The 21,344-nt window shown below is 44.3% G+C and overlaps 1 protein-coding gene across 2 annotated transcripts in view; it reads left to right on the plus strand.

Moving 5' to 3' along the window:
* Positions 1–21,344, plus strand: part of ANGPT1 (angiopoietin 1) — a 326,519-nt gene that overhangs the window by 244,606 nt on the left and 60,569 nt on the right. For both annotated transcript variants that reach the window (XM_044294293.1, XM_044294294.1), the window contains 3 exons: positions 4,116–4,243; positions 9,900–10,001; positions 18,934–19,100. In XM_044294293.1, the coding sequence (XP_044150228.1) occupies positions 4,116–4,243; positions 9,900–10,001; positions 18,934–19,100 (397 nt within the window). The remainder of the gene's footprint in view (positions 1–4,115; positions 4,244–9,899; positions 10,002–18,933; positions 19,101–21,344) is intronic.

Raw genomic sequence — 21,344 nt, forward strand, 5'->3', positions numbered from 1 at the left:
GCAATGGAGCCACAATTCATAAAATTCCCGTGGTTCTCGTGGCTATAATGGGCAGGTTCTTTAGGAGCTAAAACAAACAAAAAGGTTAGAAGAAAAAATTAACCTAATGAGACAAAAAAAAAGGTTAAAAATATGTAAAATAGAGTGATGTGAATGTTATAAAGACACTTTTAAAGGGGACCGTCACCTAAACCTTTGGTGAAACTATGAAGGGGCAGCACAGATACTCAGAGCGCTCTGCACATTTGGGTTTCATCTGCTCCAGTCTACCAGTGTGCAGAGTACAGGTCCCATATGCTTTCCATGGATCTGTACTCCAAGCCAAGCAGAGTTGATGAAACCCAAAGCTGCAGAGCCCCTTGAGAATCTGTGTTGCATCTTGATGGTTTCACCAAAAGCTTAGGTCCTCTTTAAAAAAAAAACTGGTATAATTGCTTTATTTTCTGTTTTTTGACACTTATACAACAATTCATATAACGTAATTGCTTTGATATATGTATCTAAAGAGATTCAAATTGATACTTCCACTTACATAGAACTCAAGATGGTGGTGGTTCCATGATTTACCCTAACATGAATGCCTTGCTGGCTGTCACCCAGCTGCATCCACTTCTGAGAAGGTGCAGATACAGAGTTTTCTCTTGGTAGGTACTCACGCATTGAATGCAGTCACTACCTGTGCAGAAGTAGATCCAGGTAGGAAATCGGTCATGTAGGTAGATCACCTGACTGTGGCCACCTTCACTCCTATGGATGCAAGGCCACCAAATCCATTGTTAACACAGCCTATCCAAAGGCAGCATGGGGCCTTGAAATGAAGAACTGAGGTAAGCAATGAGGAGTTTTAGGGTTTCCTTTCACAGAACACAGCTGGTAATCCCATTTTGAAAATTTCACTGGAGACTTCCAAACCCTTTTATGCAGGGCAGCATAGCATGCTGACAGATCCACTTTCAGAAGACATTTAGATCCCTCACAAGAACCATATGTAGAGTAAGATGTTGGAAGAAAGAAATTGAGAAAGTCGGTGATATCAAGAGACTTGTCTGTGTACATTTGAGGAATAAGCAGAAACTGAGGTCTTCATTTTTTTCGACAGCTATATTATCTAACCGGAGAATGACCACATTTCTATTGAGTTGAGGGTCTATTGGGAGTTTGTTTTTTTTTATATAAATCCGCACTTTTCTTCAGTTTACATCATCCTCCTTCTGACTACAAAAGGCTTTCTGGAAAGTTCACTTGAGTTGAAATGAAGCAGAACCTGGGTCATTTCATGTTCTGGTTTCTGGTCAGTGCCTTGTGCATTCTCAGTCTCTCTGAGGTCTGCTGGAATGAATGGTCAGTGTGGTCTATTAGCTCCAATGAAGCGTTATCCCCGTCTCAGATTTCCATTCCATAGTTCACTGTGGACAGAAGGACAGATCCGGTTCATGTACAACCACTCAGGCACCTGCAAAGTTTGCTGAGCACTTAAAGCCATGTCAATATGATGGAGCCGGGTGGGTGAACTTTAACAAAGTCATCTTCATTGTAATAGTGACAGGAGGAAACTGGAAGGGAAGGATTTTTCTGTGTTGTGGTTCGTTACCTCAGCTCATCAATGGTTTAATCTGCAGAATTTAAAGCATTTTTTTTCTTTATTAGAAGCTAGTGTTGAGCGAAGAGAAGCATTCAGACCCTAATTCGGTCCAAAGTTTAGGGAAACTTTGATTCTAAACTAATCCGAATTTCCTCTCGCTTCATGGTAACTGATCAGTTTAACAAAAATTGCGGTTACACGTGTTAGAAAGTGAAAGTTAGTGTAGAGGGAACCCAGCATCACTCATAATGCTGTGCAGCCAGCCAATTCGCAGGTAGCCATCTCCTGTGATGTCACAGCCGTATAAAACCCTCATCCTGCACGGTATCCGCCATTGTCCTGTGACCTCAGCATAGGAAGAGACGTGGCAAGCACTCATGTGCTAGGGACAGTGTTGCTGCAAACAGTTTTCAGTTACAATATTGGAGAGGGAGAGTGCAGGGAGAGTGCAGGGAGAGTGCAGGGAGAATGCAGGGAGAGTGCAGGGAGAATTCAGGGAGAGTGCAGAGAAAGTACAAGGAGACAGCAGGTAGAGTGTATCACCATGTGCATCACTGTGCAGTGCATCGACATTCATAGTAAATCCGTTCTGTTAGGGATACGGATACTGTACCTCAGCATTAAAGGCAGGTGTAATACTTATCCCCATGTGCATCACTGTAAAGTGCACTGGCATTCATAGTTAATCCGTTCTGTTAGCGATACAGTTGTTGCCAACAGACAGGAGCCTAGGCCCTTCAAAGCTGACACAAGCAGCAGCAGAAGAAGAGGGGGGTGGTAGCAGCCGCAGTAACATGCCAGAGCTGCCACTGTCATCCAGCGGTCGTGTTTTGACCAACAATCCAGCTGTACTGGAATGGTTGACTCACTCTTCACAGTCATCTCAAGTGACAACAGATACACACAGCCAGGTATCGGTGGGTTCCTCTGCTCAGCTTTTCAGCGAGGATGAACTTTGTGAAGACAGTCAGCAGTTACAGGCTAGCCCAGACTCGTAGGAGAGGTCCACTGTGGACTCGTTTACGCATGCAAAAACCGACTATGGCAGTCGGGTGCATCTTCCACTGGCCTACACCCCCTCTCCAGCATTCAGGGCTTGTCAACATCAGCAGAAGGAAGCTGTCATTCCTTCCCATCAACTTCAATGTCGTCTATTGTGCCTGGTGCTCCTCCTCCTTCTCCTCGTCACTTGTTTCGATAGAAATCAATCACTGTGGGGATTGCAAAAAGACAACAGTATGCGTGCACTCATCCAGTGGCACATAAGCTCAATGTGCACCTGGCCAAGTGGCTAGTACTACAGTCCCAACCTGTCCATGTAGTTGACTTTGCACATTTCAGAGAACTGATGGCTTGTGCCCACCCAAGGTGGAGAGTCCGAAGCAGACATTACGTTTCTAAAAAGGCTGTATTAGTGCTGCACACGTATATTGAGCAGAAGGTGGGCCAGTCCTTGGGCCTCTCGGTGTCTGCTAGAGTTCACGCCAGCGCTGACATATGGAATTGTAACTATGGTCAAGGACAATATATGTCATTCACAGCCCACTGGGTAAATGTCGTTCCAGGCCAGGCACACCAACAACTTGGCCATGTGATGGCAAAGCCGCCTCCGCATTGTAATCATACGATTTCTGTGCCAATGTCCTCCTCTGCCTTCTCATCCTCCACCTTGTCTTCACCCTCCCCTCTAGGCAAAGTTCACAGTGGTCCTCCTTTATATCACCTATGCAAAGCTTATCGTTGTCACGAGGTTCTGCACCTCGTCAGCCTGGTTGAGCGGAGCGACACCAGAGAGGAACTGCTCCGTGTCATCAATAAAGAAATCGAACATGGCTGTCTCCTCGCAAACTGGAGATAGGAACCATGGTTACTGATAAAGGGAAGAATATTTTGTCTGTGCTGCATCAGGGAGGACTGACCCCTGTGCCCTACATGGGGCATGTTTTCAATCTTGATGTCACTCGGTTCCTCAAGTTTTCCACTGAACTGCAAGAGCTGTTAAAAATGTCCAAGAAACTGTGCATGGACTTCAGCCACTCTTACCGTGCAAAACGCATCCTCCTTGAGTTGCAAAGGCAAAATGCTCTTCCCACAACATCGCCTGATATGTGACATTTCCACCCACTGGAACTCAACGCTCCATATGTTAGACTGCCTGTACAAGCAGAGGAAGGCGGTCAACGATTTGTTCATGCAGAAGATGGACAGGTCTACTCCCTGGTGTAACTTCCTCGTTAGACAGTGGCAGCTCATGCGTGACAGGTGCCGTTTGCTCAGGCCGTTTGAGGAAGCCACTTAATTTGTCAGTTGTCAGAACTACAGGATGAATGATGTGATTCCACTTCTACACATCGGTGGTGCCTGCATGAGCGATAGCATCACCTGTTTCGCTCATTCATTGGGTGATCAATGGCACATTTAGACGGTGCACCGTTCGCAGGAATAGTCATTCCCGATAATCTGGACGAATATTGGTGGATTTAAATGCACCATTACTTCTACTTGATTTACATTTTATCTTTTGTTTTCACAGTTTCCATAAAGAATTCAAAGAGAGAAGAGGAAAAACCATTCAGAGACTGTGCAGATCTGTATCACGCAGGGTTCAACAAGAGCGGCGTATACACCATATATATTAACAACGTATCCGAACCCAAAAAGGTAATGGCATTTACTACACTACATGACTGATCCCTGTTCAGAACACCTCAGCCACATGTCTGCCGATACTTCCTACTGACATGTTCTGTATGAGGAGTGACTTATATCATAAGCTTGGAATTAGTTTAGAACCAGCAAAGCTGTAAATAATAGTGAAATCATGGCTGTCACCTGGATCACCCCAGTAGTCACACTGACAGATACTATAAAATCAGATCTTACTGATGGGAATACTTATGTAACTAGATACCAAAGGTAAAAGTTCAGAAAAACCTACTTAATAAATCCAACTTTGACTTTGCTTTGAACCTCTGAAGTTCTATTCCAGTTCTCCTAATTATTACAAGGGCTATATAAACAGTATACTCCATGCAGCCCCACCAGTCAGCCAACTGAGGAGACTGTGCCCTGCTCGTTAAAGGAGGTATTCCGGTTGTTACAACGCATAACTATAACTTTTAGATCATGTTGGGTCCTCACTGATCACGAGACCTGACTGCCACTCCATTCATTTCTACGGAGTTCCCGGAGAAAGCCAAGTACAGCGCTCCACTATTTCTGGAACTGACCTAGAAAAAAATCGAGCAGAAGTTGGCATGCCCGACCTGTCGCTTCTTATAATTTGGGGGGGGGGGGGGGGGCTCCGGGGAGGGGGGTCCACTTTGTAGAGGTAAGACCGATCTAATAGCTATCTCCTATCATATGGATAGGAGGTAACTTGTAACAACTGGACTACCACTTTAATATTTTACCAGGCACAGAGTCATACATTTCGTAATGGATGTGACCGGTACTGGCAGCTGCCTGTAAGGCTACTTTCACACTTGCGGCAGAGTGATCCGGCAAAACGTATGCCAACTGATGGCATTTGTAAGACTGATCAGGATCCTGATCAGTCTGAAAAATGCCTGATCAGACAGAAAAATGCATTACAATACCGGATCCGTTTTTCCGGTGCCATCAGGCAAAACGGATCAGGTATTTATTTCTTTCTCATTTTTAGAGGTCTGCGCATGCGCAGACCAGAAGGACGGATCCGGCACTAATACATTCCTATGAGAAAAAAATGCCGGATCCGGCATTCAGGCAAGTCTTCAGTTTTTTGGGCCGAAGATAAAACCGTAGCATGCTGCTGTTTTATCTTTTGCCTGATCAGTTAAAATGACTGAACTGAAGACATCCTGATGCATCCTGAACGGATTGCTCTCCATTCAGAATGCATAGGGATGAAACTGATCAGTTCGTTTCCGGCATTGAGCCCTTTTGACGGAACTCAGCGCCGGAAAAGAAAAACGCTAGTGTGAAAGTACCCTAAATCGGATTGAGCTGCAATATCAGGTACAGCCACTACAAATTGTATGGTGCTGTGCCTGGCAAACAATACCAGGCTACTGGGAGTCAGGCTGAGTTCACATCAGCGTTCAGCCTTTCCGTTCTCCTGTTGCGTTATAAGAGCAAGAGAACGGAAAGGATGGATTCTGCACATAACTGAGCCGAACAGAGCCTACGGACCTCATAGACAATAATGGAGTCCATTAGGTTTACGCTCAGAAGATGATTTTGGAGCGGAGACAAAAGTTGTGCATGCAGGACTTTTGTCTCTACTTCAAAATCATCTTCTGAGCGTAAACCTAACGGACCCCATTATAGTCTATGAGGTCCGTAGGCTCTGTTTGGCTCAGTTATGTGCCCAATCCGTCCTTTGCGTTCTCCTGCTCCTATAACAGAGCAGGAGAACGGAAAGGCTGAACAATGATGTGAACTCAGCTTTAGATGATCAGTCACTGATGATACTGATGGCTTATCCAAAGGATAGGTTATCAATATCCTGAAAACACCTTCATGGGGTGTGGACTTTGCACGGAACCCCTGATCACTTACACGGCGTACTCTCCAATAGCGTTCACTGATGACTTGCAGATAGTATATTGTACCTTGCAGATTTGTAAGCTAGCCTACAGCCAGACGCTGAAGCCTGGAGATGTCCGGGGCACACACAGCTGAGCTGTAACAGTTATGGCATGTACAGCGTACAGCACATTCACTTTTGCCTGAAGATTCTTCTTAATTTACTTCAACAAAGCACAAGACATATTAGTCTATTATTTCCTAATCTACTCAATATTGCACTTCCTTCCCTGAGAGATGATGGCCGGGAGTGCAGCTGCAGAAAGGATTACTAACGTCCTAATCCAAGGAAGCAGGATACGTCCATACAATCCCTGCCTGCGCACATACCGCTTGTCCGTCTGAGTAAGCAGAAATCTCTCCTGCAGCCGTGGTCTCCTAGACAGGACTGTGACAGAGACTATTAGCAAATTAGAGCCCCAGGGGCGTACACAGATCTCATAAGGCCCCATAGAAAAACTTAGTATGGACCCCCCTTCTGCACCCAGTATTCCAGTACATGTGAGACAATCACTCCCAGGCAATGCAGAATACAAAGCACAATACCTAATATTATTGACAAAGTTATGTTTTTTTAATTAAGCAGAAGAAATTTTAAATAAAAAAATTTGACATCTACGTCAGAAAAAATGGAACAGGTGCCTTATAAATATGGTGCTCATTTTGACCACCAGACCAGAAAACTGGCTGAAAATATATTGATAAATCTCCTCCTTCCCTTCTATGACAAATCTGTCTGCCCGCAGCCACCACTAGGGGGAGCTTAATGCCTAATAATGTGTACAGTTGCCCTTTACTGGAAGCTGACACAATATCTTTGCATTTAGCTTCCCCTAGTGGCGACTACATGAAAATTCAGTGTTTGCCTTATAGCAGTTGCATGGTCTGCCTTCATTGAAGGTATGCTACTGTATCTTGAGCCTTGCTCTGCATTTATGCATTTCCAAAGAATCCCTTAGTACAAATGGCTTCCTGCCCAGTGCCACTTAGGCCATTCCATTTTCACACCTGCTTCATACTTCTCTAATCCAGAAATAAGCCGTGACTTGTATAAATGACAGGTTTTCCAAGTTTCTAAGATTTCAAGACACCGCTGGTTTCCATAAGACATAAATCCACTGTAGAAGCTTTGTTTTATCACAGATTGATGGCCGCTTATTTGAGATAATCTGAGAACGTGTGAGAGGGCAGAGGGATTATGGAGAAGTGTGTTTGGGCACGCTAGATTTGACTCTGTACCAACACATGTACCCATGGTGCTTGTTAGGAGGAGCAGCTCTGCTTATAAATAAGACCAACATATGGAAAGCTAGAACTGAGAAGATGCAGACGGTCTCATAAAAGTTGAAATTGTTCCTCGGTCATACTTTAGGTGCCACCCAGCTCCTTCCTAAAGCTTCCTAGATTATATCCAGAATTATAGTGAGGACTAAGCACTAAATGCGGTAGCTCCCTACTCCGTCCACCACACCAAGCAGTCACTAGGCTACAAAAACATGGCAGCCTGACCTGCCTCAGAATACGTCTGCTATTACAGATTTATTTTGGTTGTTAATCATCTCAAGATTGGCACAGATGATGGGGGAGTTCATGTTTAGTTTCGGCACAGGTTCAAAGAGTCCATTAGAAGGAGACAAAGACGCCATTAGAAATTTCACACGGCATCAAGTCCTCACGATGTATGGATTTACTTCTCCAAATATACAGGGAATATCTCATTTATGACAACGAGGGAGGTGAAAGTTAGTGGATATATTTTAATCGAAGCCAGTGAACCATCAGCAGAAATTATTTAGAGCCTTTCTAAACAGAAATCAGAAGGTTGTAGCACCAGTGTTCCTCCATTCCCTGCACATACTGTAGGGGGCGATTTACACTCTGGTCTTAAAGGGAACCTGTCATCAACTTTATGCTGACAGTACTGCGGGCAGTATAAAGTAGTGACAGAAATGCTGATGTCAGCGGTGTGTCACTCATGAGCTAAAAGTAAGTGATTGCTGAGAACCAGCATCATAATCATTGCAGCCCAGGCCTGGAAAAGAGTCAAATCTACCTCAGAAGAGTCCTGGTTATACATGGATTCCTGCTCTCCTGCCCACCTGCTGATGGCTGACAGTCTTCTATCTAGTTTTCTCTCTTTCTCTCTAGGAGAGAGCTGCCAACCATCAGCAGATGAGTGAGAGTGCAGTAGATTATGAATAACCAGGACTCTTCTCAGGTAGATGTGACTCTTTTCAAGACCTGGGCTGCAATGATTATGATGCTGGTTCTCGGCAACCACTTACTTTTAGCTCATGAGTGACACACCGCTGACATCAGCATTACTGTCACTACTTTATACTGCCCTCAGTGAGGTTAGCATAAAGTTGATGACAGGTTCCCTTTAAGTGTCTCTATACTGCTAGAGGAAACACCAAAGTTATGTGGAGGTGCAACCCTCTACATAACGTTGGCACTTCCTCCAACAGGCCGTGCGGCAAACTTAAATCTACACCAGCTCCCTTGCTGGTGTAGATTTAATCAATTTTCGATGATAAAAAATGCTGTAGAAAATGAATGAGAAGGGCCTGCCAGTCCACCCTCTTCCCTGTCCAAGCCAATACCCCCTTTCTCGACCTGTCCAAAAAGTGGTGTGAGTGAGGAACAGTTGCAGATTTTGTTGCAAAATGGCCGATAGCCATTGTAGATCCCAGAGTAGAGGCTATCTGATCATAAAACAAAGTACAGGAACCCCACCAATGAATCTGTGTACAGCCTCGCTGTATTCTATCTATGGTACATGAGATGCAACACCCTAAAATGACAGCTAGCTGTAAGAAAACGGGACCATTGCCAGCAAGCTCTAAATCTACAACTAATCTCCCTTCACCATTCTGGTTAGCATATCTAATACTACTCCTATGTAGCCAAGTTCACCAGAGTCCAACATGAGGCCAGCTAGGGACACAGGTTACATCTGTGGAGTTAGGTGGCAGAAAACAGGTGCAAGCTCACAGGTAGCAGACCTATCAGATGCCAAGGAGTAGCAGGAGAGTAAAAGAAGCTAGATTAGGAGGGTCAGTAGAAGACAAGGGGTTAATCCATAAATAAGCTTAGGCGTCTTAGCCAGGATAATCAGTAGAAACCTAATCATTAGACAAGAGGTTAATCCAGAAACAAGCCAAAGAATCAGTAGAAACCTAGTCAGTAGACAAGAAGTGAATCCTGAAACAATCCAGGGTCAATACTCAGTAAGGTCCAACAGAAATGCAGCACTGTTCTGAGCACAAGGACCAAACTGGAACCAGGAATTTCCAGGAATCAAAGACTTACAGGCTCTGACAAGCAGTAAATGCCTGAGTTTAATGCCCTGCTTAACTCTGGGATTGGACACCAAGTCAGTGGCCCGAATGGCCTGATATCCAGACTCACTGATAGGTGACTGGCAACTCTCCTGGAGCAGGAAGGTGGATGGATAAGTTCCTGACACCAGTCTGGTGATCAAATATTGTCATGGGTCCAGTTTGATAAACCAGATGTATCTACCATGGGTAGCTGGAATTGGCCATACAGTACAGGGCAGTTGCAAGCTCTCCATACAATACATGTATGAGCCGCATCCACCTGAGTGACAGACACCTATTTGCAGCAGCTCTCCTCCTCTATAGGAAATAAGGGATATAGGAAGTGGTAGTCTTAATTACCCTCTTCATTCACTCTTTATCGCCTGTATCTTCACCAGGTTGAATCTTTACTTTTCTTATTTTAGGTACACTGCAATATGGAAACTACCGGTGGAGGCTGGACAGTAATTCAGCACAGAGAAGATGGAACAGTCGATTTCCAGCGAAGTTGGAAGGAGTATAAAACGGTAAGTGCCACAACTACAGTAGAGATGCAAAGTCACAGAGTAGTGTTGTATCTGACAAGTAATTGGGATTTAAAGTGCAGTTAAACCTTCACCTAAACTTTATTAAAACCTTTTGTAAATTAGATATTTAAAGAATATTTGTAATATACTTTATATAGTTATTCATGTTTTTAGTTTTTTTGGGGGGAAGTAGGCACCTAAAGTTCAGGTGCCTATTCGCGGTTTGGAATTTGTACTCCAGAAATGCAGACATGTCAGAAATGCACTGGTGTACGAATTCCTCTGGGGCTGCACTAAGGGCTGCTGTAGAGGCCTTGGCACACATCGCTGCTCCTTCCTGTACAAGCTCAGCTCGCTATATACTCTGCATACTACATCACCTATCTACTACGTCAGGCTTCAGTGGAGTGGGCACAGGCAGGGGCATAGCTATAGGAGGTGCAGAGGTAGCAGTCGCTACCAGGGCCAGGAGCCTGAGGAGGCCCAAAGACCCTTGTGCCGCATAAGAGGACACCGGTATTATAGGTTACACTTCTGGCTGGATGGAAGGGGTTAGGTCAAGAATTGGTGGGGAGGGGGGGAGTTCCAATTTTTACCTCAAGCAGCACAAAGGCTATGTGCTTCCCTGACCCTGGCCACAGACGGCTGAGGGAAGGGGTCTAAGCTGATCTCTTGCTCCAGGGCCCATGAGCCTTTAGCTATGCCCCTGGGCACAGGCAGGAACAGTCATGTGCTATGTGAGCTTCTGCAGCAACTTGGGGGGAGACAAGGTTGGAGGGGTGATAGTGACTATGATGCTAGTAGTAGTACTCCCCCGGGCTGTGCACAGTGAGTGGAGGGTGAACCGTTTATTTCCCTGGGTCACTCCTTAATTTTCTGGGGCTCCTGCATGGTTGTTTTTGGGGTGCCCTTGATGTTAGGTGGTTAATAGGGTGCAGGGCTGGATGTCACGGCACAGTGTGGTAAATACACTCAACACTGAACACAGAAGGAAGGGAAAAGGTATTAGGCCTGGAACCTAGGGAAAGGGAAATGGTCACACCTAGAGAGTCCCTACGCCAAGCCCTGACTGCTATCAGTATGAAATAAACCCGTACTTGTCAAAACCGGTTGTGATTTGCGCCTCACGTCCACCAGCTTGCCAGACCACATAGGTCGTGACAGGCACTGTCAGTATTTCTAGTAATCAACTAAGTGGCGACTTGGCCCTCGCCCCTTGGTTCCTTTGGACGTAGCAGCTCCAACCTGACACCTAGCTAATCCAGCGGACCTTCATCACGGTTGCACCCAATCGGTGCAACCTAAACAGGTGAGCAGCACATACTCATCTTAAATTGAAGAACGCTGTTTCATCTTTACCTATTTACCCTATGAGCGCCTCTCTCATCTTGTGGCCACATATTATCAGTATGAAAAGACCCGGATGGTAGAAATGTTCATACGCAGGAAACTAGGCCCAATCTCACCCTAACAGGGCCCTGCAGATAGTGTCAGGACACGGATGGCCTATTCCTTTCCCAGATGAAGAAATAAGAGACCCTTTCAGGCCTAATATCAGCTGGTAGGGGAAAACAACAAACAACAAAGAAGATCAACTTCCATAAATTTGCGGACGAGCAGGAACTCAGAGATAGAAAACATCAGTACTTCCCCAAACAAGGAGCTATCAACCGCATAGCATGATAGGTGAGGTCAAATTAAATAGAGGAGAAGGAATGACCACTTAAGCTACACCTGAGACAAGAGGCGTGGTTATCACCAGCAACAACACTGAAAGTGAAACCAAAGAGACTGTCAATCACATGCAGCCAGTCTCCTCAATCTTCTAGTCCCTGTCACAGGCAGGACCATGACACTGGAGTATGGATACAAGAGCCAGCGGATAGTGAAGGCAATAACCAGACCCAGTTTAATTAGAATAAATAAAGTCTCTCTTTACTGAGTAGATGATGAGAGTGGCAGTACAGGTAGCAATTATTGGTACAGTCCTAAGGTATATCAATGGTTTTGTATAGCCAACGGCAATGATTATGGCAGTAGTCCTCCCTGAGTCTTACTCTAAATTTACTTTGCAATCCTCCAAAACAACCACAGGCGTGTAATACCATTCTCATTAAAGGTGTTATCAGTAAAAAAGTGGCCAAGACCTGCCAGACCCAGGGTGGGGATGATGCTGACCTGATCCCTACTGCTGGATTCGGTCTGTTTGGCTCCCGGGCTGGCAGTTCCGCTCCCAAATGCGCCAAGGACAATCTCAGTTGGCGGGGGTACATGTGACTGCTGCAGCCAATCATAGGCCACAGCGGTGATTTTCTATTGTGTCCGAGCAAATGGATCCGGCAACATTGACTTACATTGTGTGTCCTGCCAGATCCGTCTTGTTTCGCATCTCATGACGCACTCAAAAACGCTGCTTGCAGTGTTTTTCTATCCGGCATGGGAATGCAACCATGTGGCTCTGATTGGTATTGCAGATCAGCCTATAGCCCCCTGCTACAGTATATAATATTGATGACTAGGAATGAGCGAACCCAAACTGCAAAGTGCGGGTTCATACCGAACTTTGCAAGTTCGGGTACCTGAACCCGAACCCGGACTTTTCCACTGAAGTCCGGATTCGGGTTCAGTGTTCGGGTGATTTTATTATTTTCCGTTATAACAGGGTTATATCGGAAAATAATAGCATTCTTAAGACAGAATGCAAAACAATATGGCCATTTAGGGGTTAAAAAACAACAACAACGCACCTCATCTACTTGATCTCGCTGCAGCAGCTTCTTCTATCTTCACTGAACAGGACCTGCGATGTGCACAATGACGTCACCGCACTCTCCCACGTGGTGATGTCATCGCGCAAATCTTAAGAAACACAGTACCATATTATAATTTTTTCCTATGTACAAATGTATGGAGGATATCCAGAACTTCAGAGGTTTTGCCTGTAGGATTATATAATGCTCACCAGAAGAAATTTACAATAGGTCATGAAATATTAGAATGGACTAGGAAAACATGGAAGCGTTCTCTGCCAAGGTTCTCCTCCAGCGTCCCACTCAGGAACCCTCTCAGGTTACAAAGTCTCAACCTCTGCCCAGTTCTTAGATCGATAGTCCTTACTTTTGGCACAACAGACAACCAGGTCTAAACTATTTCTGTTATTATTCCACTGATTTCAGGAAATTCATTCAACCACTATTCTTTCTGATTTTCTAAGTACCGTATACTTCCTTTATGTGTTGTCCATTCATTATCTTAGAGCTCAACTGCTCATTTAAAAGCTTTGTGTCACAAAACATATTCTACATTTTTGAAGCCAGCACCTGGATCTGAACACTTTTGTAATTGCATGCAATTATTCAATAACATGTATCTGTACAGCGCCACCTGCTGTTTGTTCTTTTCCTTCGTTTTTGTCCATCTCACTTTGCTGGTCGAGCGTGCTCAGTTTAAATTGTCAACTGCCACCAGACAGATGTTTTGTTAGAAGCTGTGACAGTTACAGGGAGATAGCTGCAGCAGAAAGGACATGCCCCCTGAGCTGGAAGGCTTAAGATAATCTAGCAGAGCAGTTGGAGATCTCTGGCCCCATGTGAGGTACAGGGCTGGTTCTAGCTTTGTTAGGAAGGTATTGCCATGTATTATATGGTGTAAAATTTTCTTTTTTTACATCAATCATGGGATAACCCCTTTAACTGTGAGGATATCTGCAGTCTTATGAAAATCGCACCAAATGATAAAGGCTCTGTTCATAAATCCCTACAGAACTGCTATCCAAAACAAAGGACACCAATATGGAATCATATGAGGTCCACTAATAAAGAGTACCTTCTCAGCAGGATCAACCCTTCTAAACAGGCATGCTGCCTTATAGGGTTGATCCTGTTGATTAACACAATACCTGTCTTACAAAAACGGGTTATGAAATTTCAAAGGAAAAAGATTTATATTCTTTTCGATAATCTTTTGCCAGCTCCTCCCTCTCCTTCTTGATCGACAGGGCCAGGTTCCCACATAGCTATCTAGTGAGGCCCTGTCAATCAAGAAGGAGAGGGAGGAGCTGGCAGAGGCAGCAGGAGGAGCAAAGGTGCACAGAGAGGTGTGAGCCCGCCCTCAGTGCACTTAACTGCTCATTTGCACACAGACTAAAAAATACTCTTTCTCCAGAATGAAGCAAGGGATCTCTAGGTGAAAGGTATCATTACATTAAGCTGAGCTAGTCCTACAAGACACTGTGCCTGGTTTAACAGTGATTTTTGTGGTGACAGACTCCCTTTAAAGGGGACAACCCTTTTACTATCATTCATTTCTGATGTGCTTTGGTGAAATCACAACAAATCTTAAAATGCTAAGTTGGGCTCTGCTACATCTCCATTCATAATACAGTTCCAGGATTTCAGAGACCACACTGAAAAGTCGACACTTACGTTAAAATCAACTCTATCTTCATTTCATGAGAACGTTGACTGATGTCTCCTTGGGGTCTGGGATGAGCAGCTGGTGGACCGCCAGAACCTGGACTTTTGATGTATTGAATCGACAGGGGGCTCTTTATTGATATTTGCAGCCAATTCTTCTTGGGAGATTGTTCTGCAGCAGCCAGAGTTGCCCGTCCGCCCGGCTTAGGTCATCTCCAGGCAAATTTAGTTATTTAGTGATGTTAGCCAATTCTGAGTTCCCAGCAACGTGGCTTCATTTGATATCTTTCTTTGGAGCCAGTTCTGTTCTACACCATTCACCATTCAAGGCAATAATTGTGTACTCAATATGTTGGTGTTATAGGGCTCTTCCGTGATTAAAGATTTTGTGATATTGATGACTAGCGTTGAGCGAAATTATGAAAACTTTGATTCGGCTGCTTCGCCAAATTTCACAAAGAAATTTGTTTTGTGACGAATTGTAATTAGCGGGCACAATGACGGGGAACCTTGATTGTGCCTCCCCCTGTCTTTGAACCGCTCAGATGCCGCATTCATTGCTGATCGTGACATCTAAGAATAATTGTGAGGGCTTCCAGGGGGTAAAAATAATAATAATCGCCTTATCCATTTGAACGCAAAGAGGCCACACAAAATCTTGCATGGTGCGTGTTGACGTCATCACGCTGGCCGACAAGGTGACGTCATACATCACCACGCACGAGATTTTGCACGGGATCTTCAATCGAGATGGCCGCGGCGGCCTCTTCGCTCTCTCAAATGAATGAAGTTAGTTTGTATATTTGATTCCTTACCATTAGTTTTGAGCGCAAATATTAGAATCACAAATTTTAATCGCGAATATCGCCACTGAATTAGAATATTGCCTATGCCGCTCATCACTAGTTACCATGCAGCACGAGGAAAGTCGGCTTCACGGCAAATCCATTTTCCCCTGAAACTCAGGTCAAAGTCCACTTTGCTCAACCCTACTGATGACTTATAATTAGTGTGATTGAAGCGAAGCATCCGAAGTGGAATTCGGTCCGAAATTTAGGATTTTTTTAATCTAAATGAATCTGAATTTCTTTGCGCTTCGTGGTAATGAATCAGTTGCAAGTTTTAGAAAGTGAAAGTAAGTGTAGAGGAGCCAAGCATGGGGACGCCTATACCCATAATGCCGTGCAGCCATCCAATCCGCCAGCCCTTGTGATGTCACTGCTCCAGCTCTTTGATGAACATATTATCCTATATTAATGGGGTTGTCCATTATCTGTCCTCAATAACTGATCGGTGGGGGTCCAACACCCCACACCTACATGATCAGCTGTTATGGGCGGCCACCAATGTTGGAAACTAAACAGTAGATGGAGCTGGACGCAAAGGGTTTCGTTCACTGTATGGTAGCCAGGCACTGCAGCTCATCTGTCTTTTAAGTGAATAGGAGCTGAGCTCCTATCAGTGACGTACATAGAGAAGTAAGGGCCCCATAGCAAGGATCAAACCAGGCCCCCCTCACAGGACAGAAGGGTTTCCACCTAAACCCCTTTCAGTGACCTTTGGGCCATTTTTTTCCACTGCCTCTTTTGCTAAATGTTGTTTCTTTAGAGGGTAGAGTCCTGACCACGTTTTCACATCCAGAAGAAGAGGAGATGATCCCAACTGAGCCCCCTCTTGCCCTGGGCCCTATAGCAGTCGCATGGTCTGCCACTATGGTAGTTACGCCCCTGGGTCCTATTCCAACACCAGAAAATACACCGTGGAAAGAGCCTTACATCCACTGTATAGTTTCAGATGCCAGCGACTGCCTGAAAAGGCTGATCAGTGGGGGTGCTGGATATTGGACCCCACCAATCTGATATCCTGAGGATTGGTCATCAGTATAAGTCCCAGAAAATAAACCCTTTAAGGCCCCCTACACATTTGTATATCAGTTGTGTCTGTCTCCTGGCCTAAAATTCCTGGCCGGACACAACTGATATATGTGAAGCCTTACTTAGAATGCCCTAAATGGGTTTTCTAAATCGAACAACCTTTTTAACTGTTCCAGGAACTGAAAAAAAAAAAAGAAAAATTATTGTCTCAAACAATCAGATATCTAGAATATTATGATAACAAAGTGGCAAATGGGACATGTGGTGCCTATGCATTTGTAGTAAAGAGCTGCACCTTAAACTGCCTCAAAAACGGCATGTGTGCCCAGGCTTAAGCCTCATTCACACGTCAGTGTTTCACGGACGTGTGGTGTACGTGTTCTCCACGGACAGCAGCACGTCCCCATTCATTTTAATGTGTGTATTCAGACATCAGTGTTTTAGCACAGCCCGTGGGTCTGTGTTTTTAGCACAGATGCATGCTCTATTTTGTCCGTGTTCTGTGAAAACACGGATGCATCCGTGTTTCATGGGTCATTAAGAAAAGATGCTTTAAAAATAATTTTTCAGCTGTTCAGTGACAGTGAAACACGGATGGCAGACGGACTGCAAAAAACAGACACACAGGACCCAATACGGACATCTTCGCGGATTTGAGCACAGATACGGACGTGTAAATTACATGGCTTTACAGTATGATATAAACAGGGTGACAACCCCTGCAGGAGCCGTAATGATCGCCATATTGTTCATTACCCAGTGTCCCAGGATCAGAAAGAGCTGAATATCATTATTTCTAAAGGAGAAATCTATTCGTTCAATCAATGTAACATTAAACCTTTTTATGTCCAAAATATTTCAAACAACTTATATAATAATGTAAACAAACGTGTGCTACAATGTAACTGATACAATCAGCTGGGAGATGAATACATGTTTTATATGAGGGGCAATTACTCGAATAGCTCGCCCAAAGACTCCCATTACAGACAACTAAAATGTCAGGCTGTCTGCTCTAAAGCCGATAAATACTTGTATTCATAAAATAAGACAGAGGATATTTTATCCCATTTGTGGACAGTTACATCAGCCTCTCAATAAAAACTTAAGCTTGCTTTGTTTGCACAGGTGGGAGCTGTCATGTTTTGTCTTGCAATATAAAAATGTGTATTATATGACTGGTAATGATCCAGGGGATATACATTTACTGCCGTAGAGTCAGTGGAAGTTTACAGTTCAAGTACGGTATATGGTCATTTATAGTAGCGATGTAGCCCTGAGGCACATACGGTAGATAATAATGGGTATAGACTCAGATGTGCTCCATATAGTGCCTCATTCAAAAACAGTTTAGCTCATTAGCTATAATGAGTGTTTAGGAGCTGTCATGAGTTCAGCTAATAAGGGCTACAGATTCAGCTATCAGAGCAGGACCCTGACGGATCCAGTGTGAAGCAGAGACCCTGCTGGTCTACATTGTATTGAAACTTCAAGCTGCAGAAGAAAACTATAAAAAAAAAAAAATTTATAAGGAGTAAAGACCAATTTTAAAAATGATTTTTGACCAAATAAGTAATGCAAGATTAAAAAAATGCCCTCAAGGAGTTCATAGGGGTTGTCTCATCTCAGACACTGACGGCATATCGCTAGGATAGGTGTGGGTCCCAACTCATAGATCTGCTCCTATCTCCAGAATGAGGCCCCTCCAATGTGAACGGATAGAAGCCATGCATGGACGGCAACCCTACATTCACTGGTATGGGAGTTCTGAGAGTAGCTGAGCTCCGGCAGTCCCACAGAGTGGAGCGGAGGCCATGCTTTCAAGGTGCGCTCTCCATACACCACGAGGTAACTTCTGAAAATAGCCGAACGGTCTCACTCGGCTATTTTTGAGACTCCCATAGCGATGAATGGAAGTGTGCTCTACTTCAATTTGGAGGTCCCATTCTTGAGATAGAAGCAGGTCCCAGAGGTGAGACCTTTACCACACTGACATTGAAGGCATATCTTAGTGATATGCCATCAAGGTGTGAGATAAGCCAACCCATTTGAGGTCCAAACAGAAGCAGAGTTACATTATCCTTGCATGGTCACTACACTTCAAACAGTTGTGCTTCCAGTAGCTCCAGTGCTGGAGGTTTCACGGAACAGCTGATCATTGGGGTGCAGGGTATTGACCCCCCACTCATCAGATACTGACGACCTCTACTGAGGATAGGTCCTCAATATCAGGCGCCGAAAACCCCCATTTAGGGGACTAAAGAATTATATATCTATCTAAATTTAGGAGAATTATTGTAACGATTCTAATTGAAAACACTGCTACATTTTACATAAATGAGTAAATTATTGAGGCCACTGTTTCATACCTAGGACAGATAGATAACGCCTGATGTGTCTCAGTATACAGGTTGTCACCACGTGACCAGAATGCAGTTGTATGAGGTTTACAAAATGATTAACTATGGTTCCCACCAGTTACAATAGGAAGAGCAGCTCTGGAGCACAACATGCTGCTCCAACATTCAATGACCTGTCAGCTCAATGAGGGCTGTATAATAACTCATAATGACCTTGTAAAAATCATTAAAACATTTCTGTGCTCAGAAGATAAATGTGTGCTTTCTGCTCCCTTCTCTCTAGGGGTTTGGCAGTCCATCTGGTGAATTTTGGCTGGGGAACGAGTTTATATTTGCAATAACCAGCCAAAGGCAGTACTCGCTGAGGATCGACTTAATGGACTGGGAAGGCAATCATGCACATTCACAGTATGACAGATTCCACATAGGAAATGAAAAGCAGAATTACAGGTAAGAACCGTGATGGTCTGAGCGAGTTTTATATCAGTCCGCAGAGCTGTCCAGCGTGTTCGCGTAATGGCCTCAATAAAGCAAGAAACCTCCAGAGGAATGATCCGTACGGGAGAGAAACTCGTTACATGTTCATGACATAACTCACAGAACAAGGCAAACAGAACTCAGCTCATAAAGAGACAGGGACAGGATGAAAGTGCACATCCTAATCTCATCATAGGCACTTACACAGGCAGAGCAGTAGAAGTGGGGGCATGCAGGTCGCCATCTGTCCCCCTCCTCCAGCAAATAGGTGCTTAAAAAAAAAAATTGTCCATTGAAAAAACATGTTCTCCATAGAAAAAGTTTTGTGGGTTTTTTATGGGGGACTTTGACATGCGATCCTCCGATCACCTCCATAATACACTGTTCTACTTATGTAGCGCAGTGTATTATGCTTTCAGTAGAAAACCAACAGAAAATCGATTAGGCTGCATTCTTGGACCCCCGTGAAGACATTGGCACACAGCGATCTCAGTTGCAGCAGTGCCGATAGGGTGACAGGGGGGTTCCCTCCCTTTGAAACCACTTAGATGCCGCAGTCGCTATTGACAGTGGCTGCTAAGAGGCTAAACAGTCAGGAAAACCGCTTCTACGTATGCCAGGCCATTAGAGCCGAAGCCTGGCTGTCATAAGAGGGCTGAGCTCCTGTTCTTTGCTGCGCTGGAGACTCGTGTTGCGCTCAGACTAGACCGCAAAAAGGCGCCTTAATGACTAACGTATCGGGGGTCATTAGGGGGTTAAATAATAAACTCTGCAAAACTGGTATATGTGCCCATAGACATGTATTAGGACGGAGCAAAACGAAATGCCTCTTAAAGACTTCCGTTTTGCATTTGTCCTCAACTTCCGTTATATTCCGTTATAACTCTGTTATAACGGAACTCTATAATAAAATTTAAAACGCCAGTGCAAAGCGCACGTTCTGTTTTTAATAGCATTTATGCATGACATCTTTTTTCTCAATGTATTTTCCCCAAATTGGTACATTCTTATAAAAAAAATATGCAAGAAATAAAAAATAAAAAAACGGCCTTTACAAATGTCAATTGCTGAACAAACTATATGACAAAAATGCCTTTAAAATCTACAAAAACCACTAATCGAGTCACACATTTTTTGTACATTGCAAAACTGTGTGTGGCCTCATCCGAGGAGAGGTGAAACGTCTGCTCATATTCCGAGTGATTCCCTGACCTGTGGTCGGCTCTACAAGCCTCTTCACAGTGGCAGACATGACTACATCAATTGTAGCTTAAAAGGCGCTCAAATCCCCCAGCCCTCGTGTCACATCCCCCTACTTATCTGATGCAAAGCTCTTTCTTCGAGGTATCAAGTAACAGTCACTTGAAAACCAATAAGCCATTTCCATCTTGAAGGGTTTACATCTCCCCTTTAATAATGTCGACTTTAAAGACAATTTATTCTGCCAGCTATTCTCATACAGAATGACTTTCCCCCATGAAAAGGTTACTATAGGGACCCAAATCTCTAGGCGTCTATGAAGGAGTCATTTTTTTTTTCTTCTCATGCCTGAAGTCCTAATGGTCTTAAAAATGATGGCTTAGGAAATCATGGCACGTCAGAAACCTGGATGTGAATGTATAAGCATCTCCTCCTTTGAACTGGGATATTTTTTTTGGGGCCAGTTACTAAGAAACTGATGCAAAGAATCTTTGGGGGTCGTTGGTGCAAACAAGACGGATGAAAAGCTGGCAGAGTTGTGAGCATGGTGATCATCATCACTGCTTACTTCATGATATTGTACAACATGGATGTCCTACATACGGGAAACATGTGGTATATTGTCTTCTACGAAATAATAGACGGTGGAAAGTTTGCCACCAGGGGCGTAGCCACTAGAGCGGCAGACCATGCGATTGCTGTGGGGGCCAGGGCAAGAGGGGGCCCAGTTGGGATCATCCCCTCTTCTACTGGGGGTGAAAACTTGGTCAGGACTCTCCCCTCTAAAGGAACAACTTTTAGCAAATGAAGCAGTGGAAAAATAGCCCAAGGGTCATTGAAAAGGGTTTAGACATTTATACCTTAGGATAGACCATTGGGGTCCAACCCCGAGACCCCCACTGACTTTTCCTTGGGCTGTGGCTCAGTCTATTTACAAGGGTAGAGTGGTGCTCCACTGCGGGCCTAGGCAGGGTTGCACCCTGTGGACATTGTTGTGCTGGACAGACTTTTTTTTTT

The sequence above is a fragment of the Bufo gargarizans genome, chromosome 5 (genome assembly GCF_014858855.1).
Source record: "Bufo gargarizans isolate SCDJY-AF-19 chromosome 5, ASM1485885v1, whole genome shotgun sequence".
NCBI classification, from domain to species: Eukaryota; Metazoa; Chordata; class Amphibia; order Anura; family Bufonidae; genus Bufo; species Bufo gargarizans.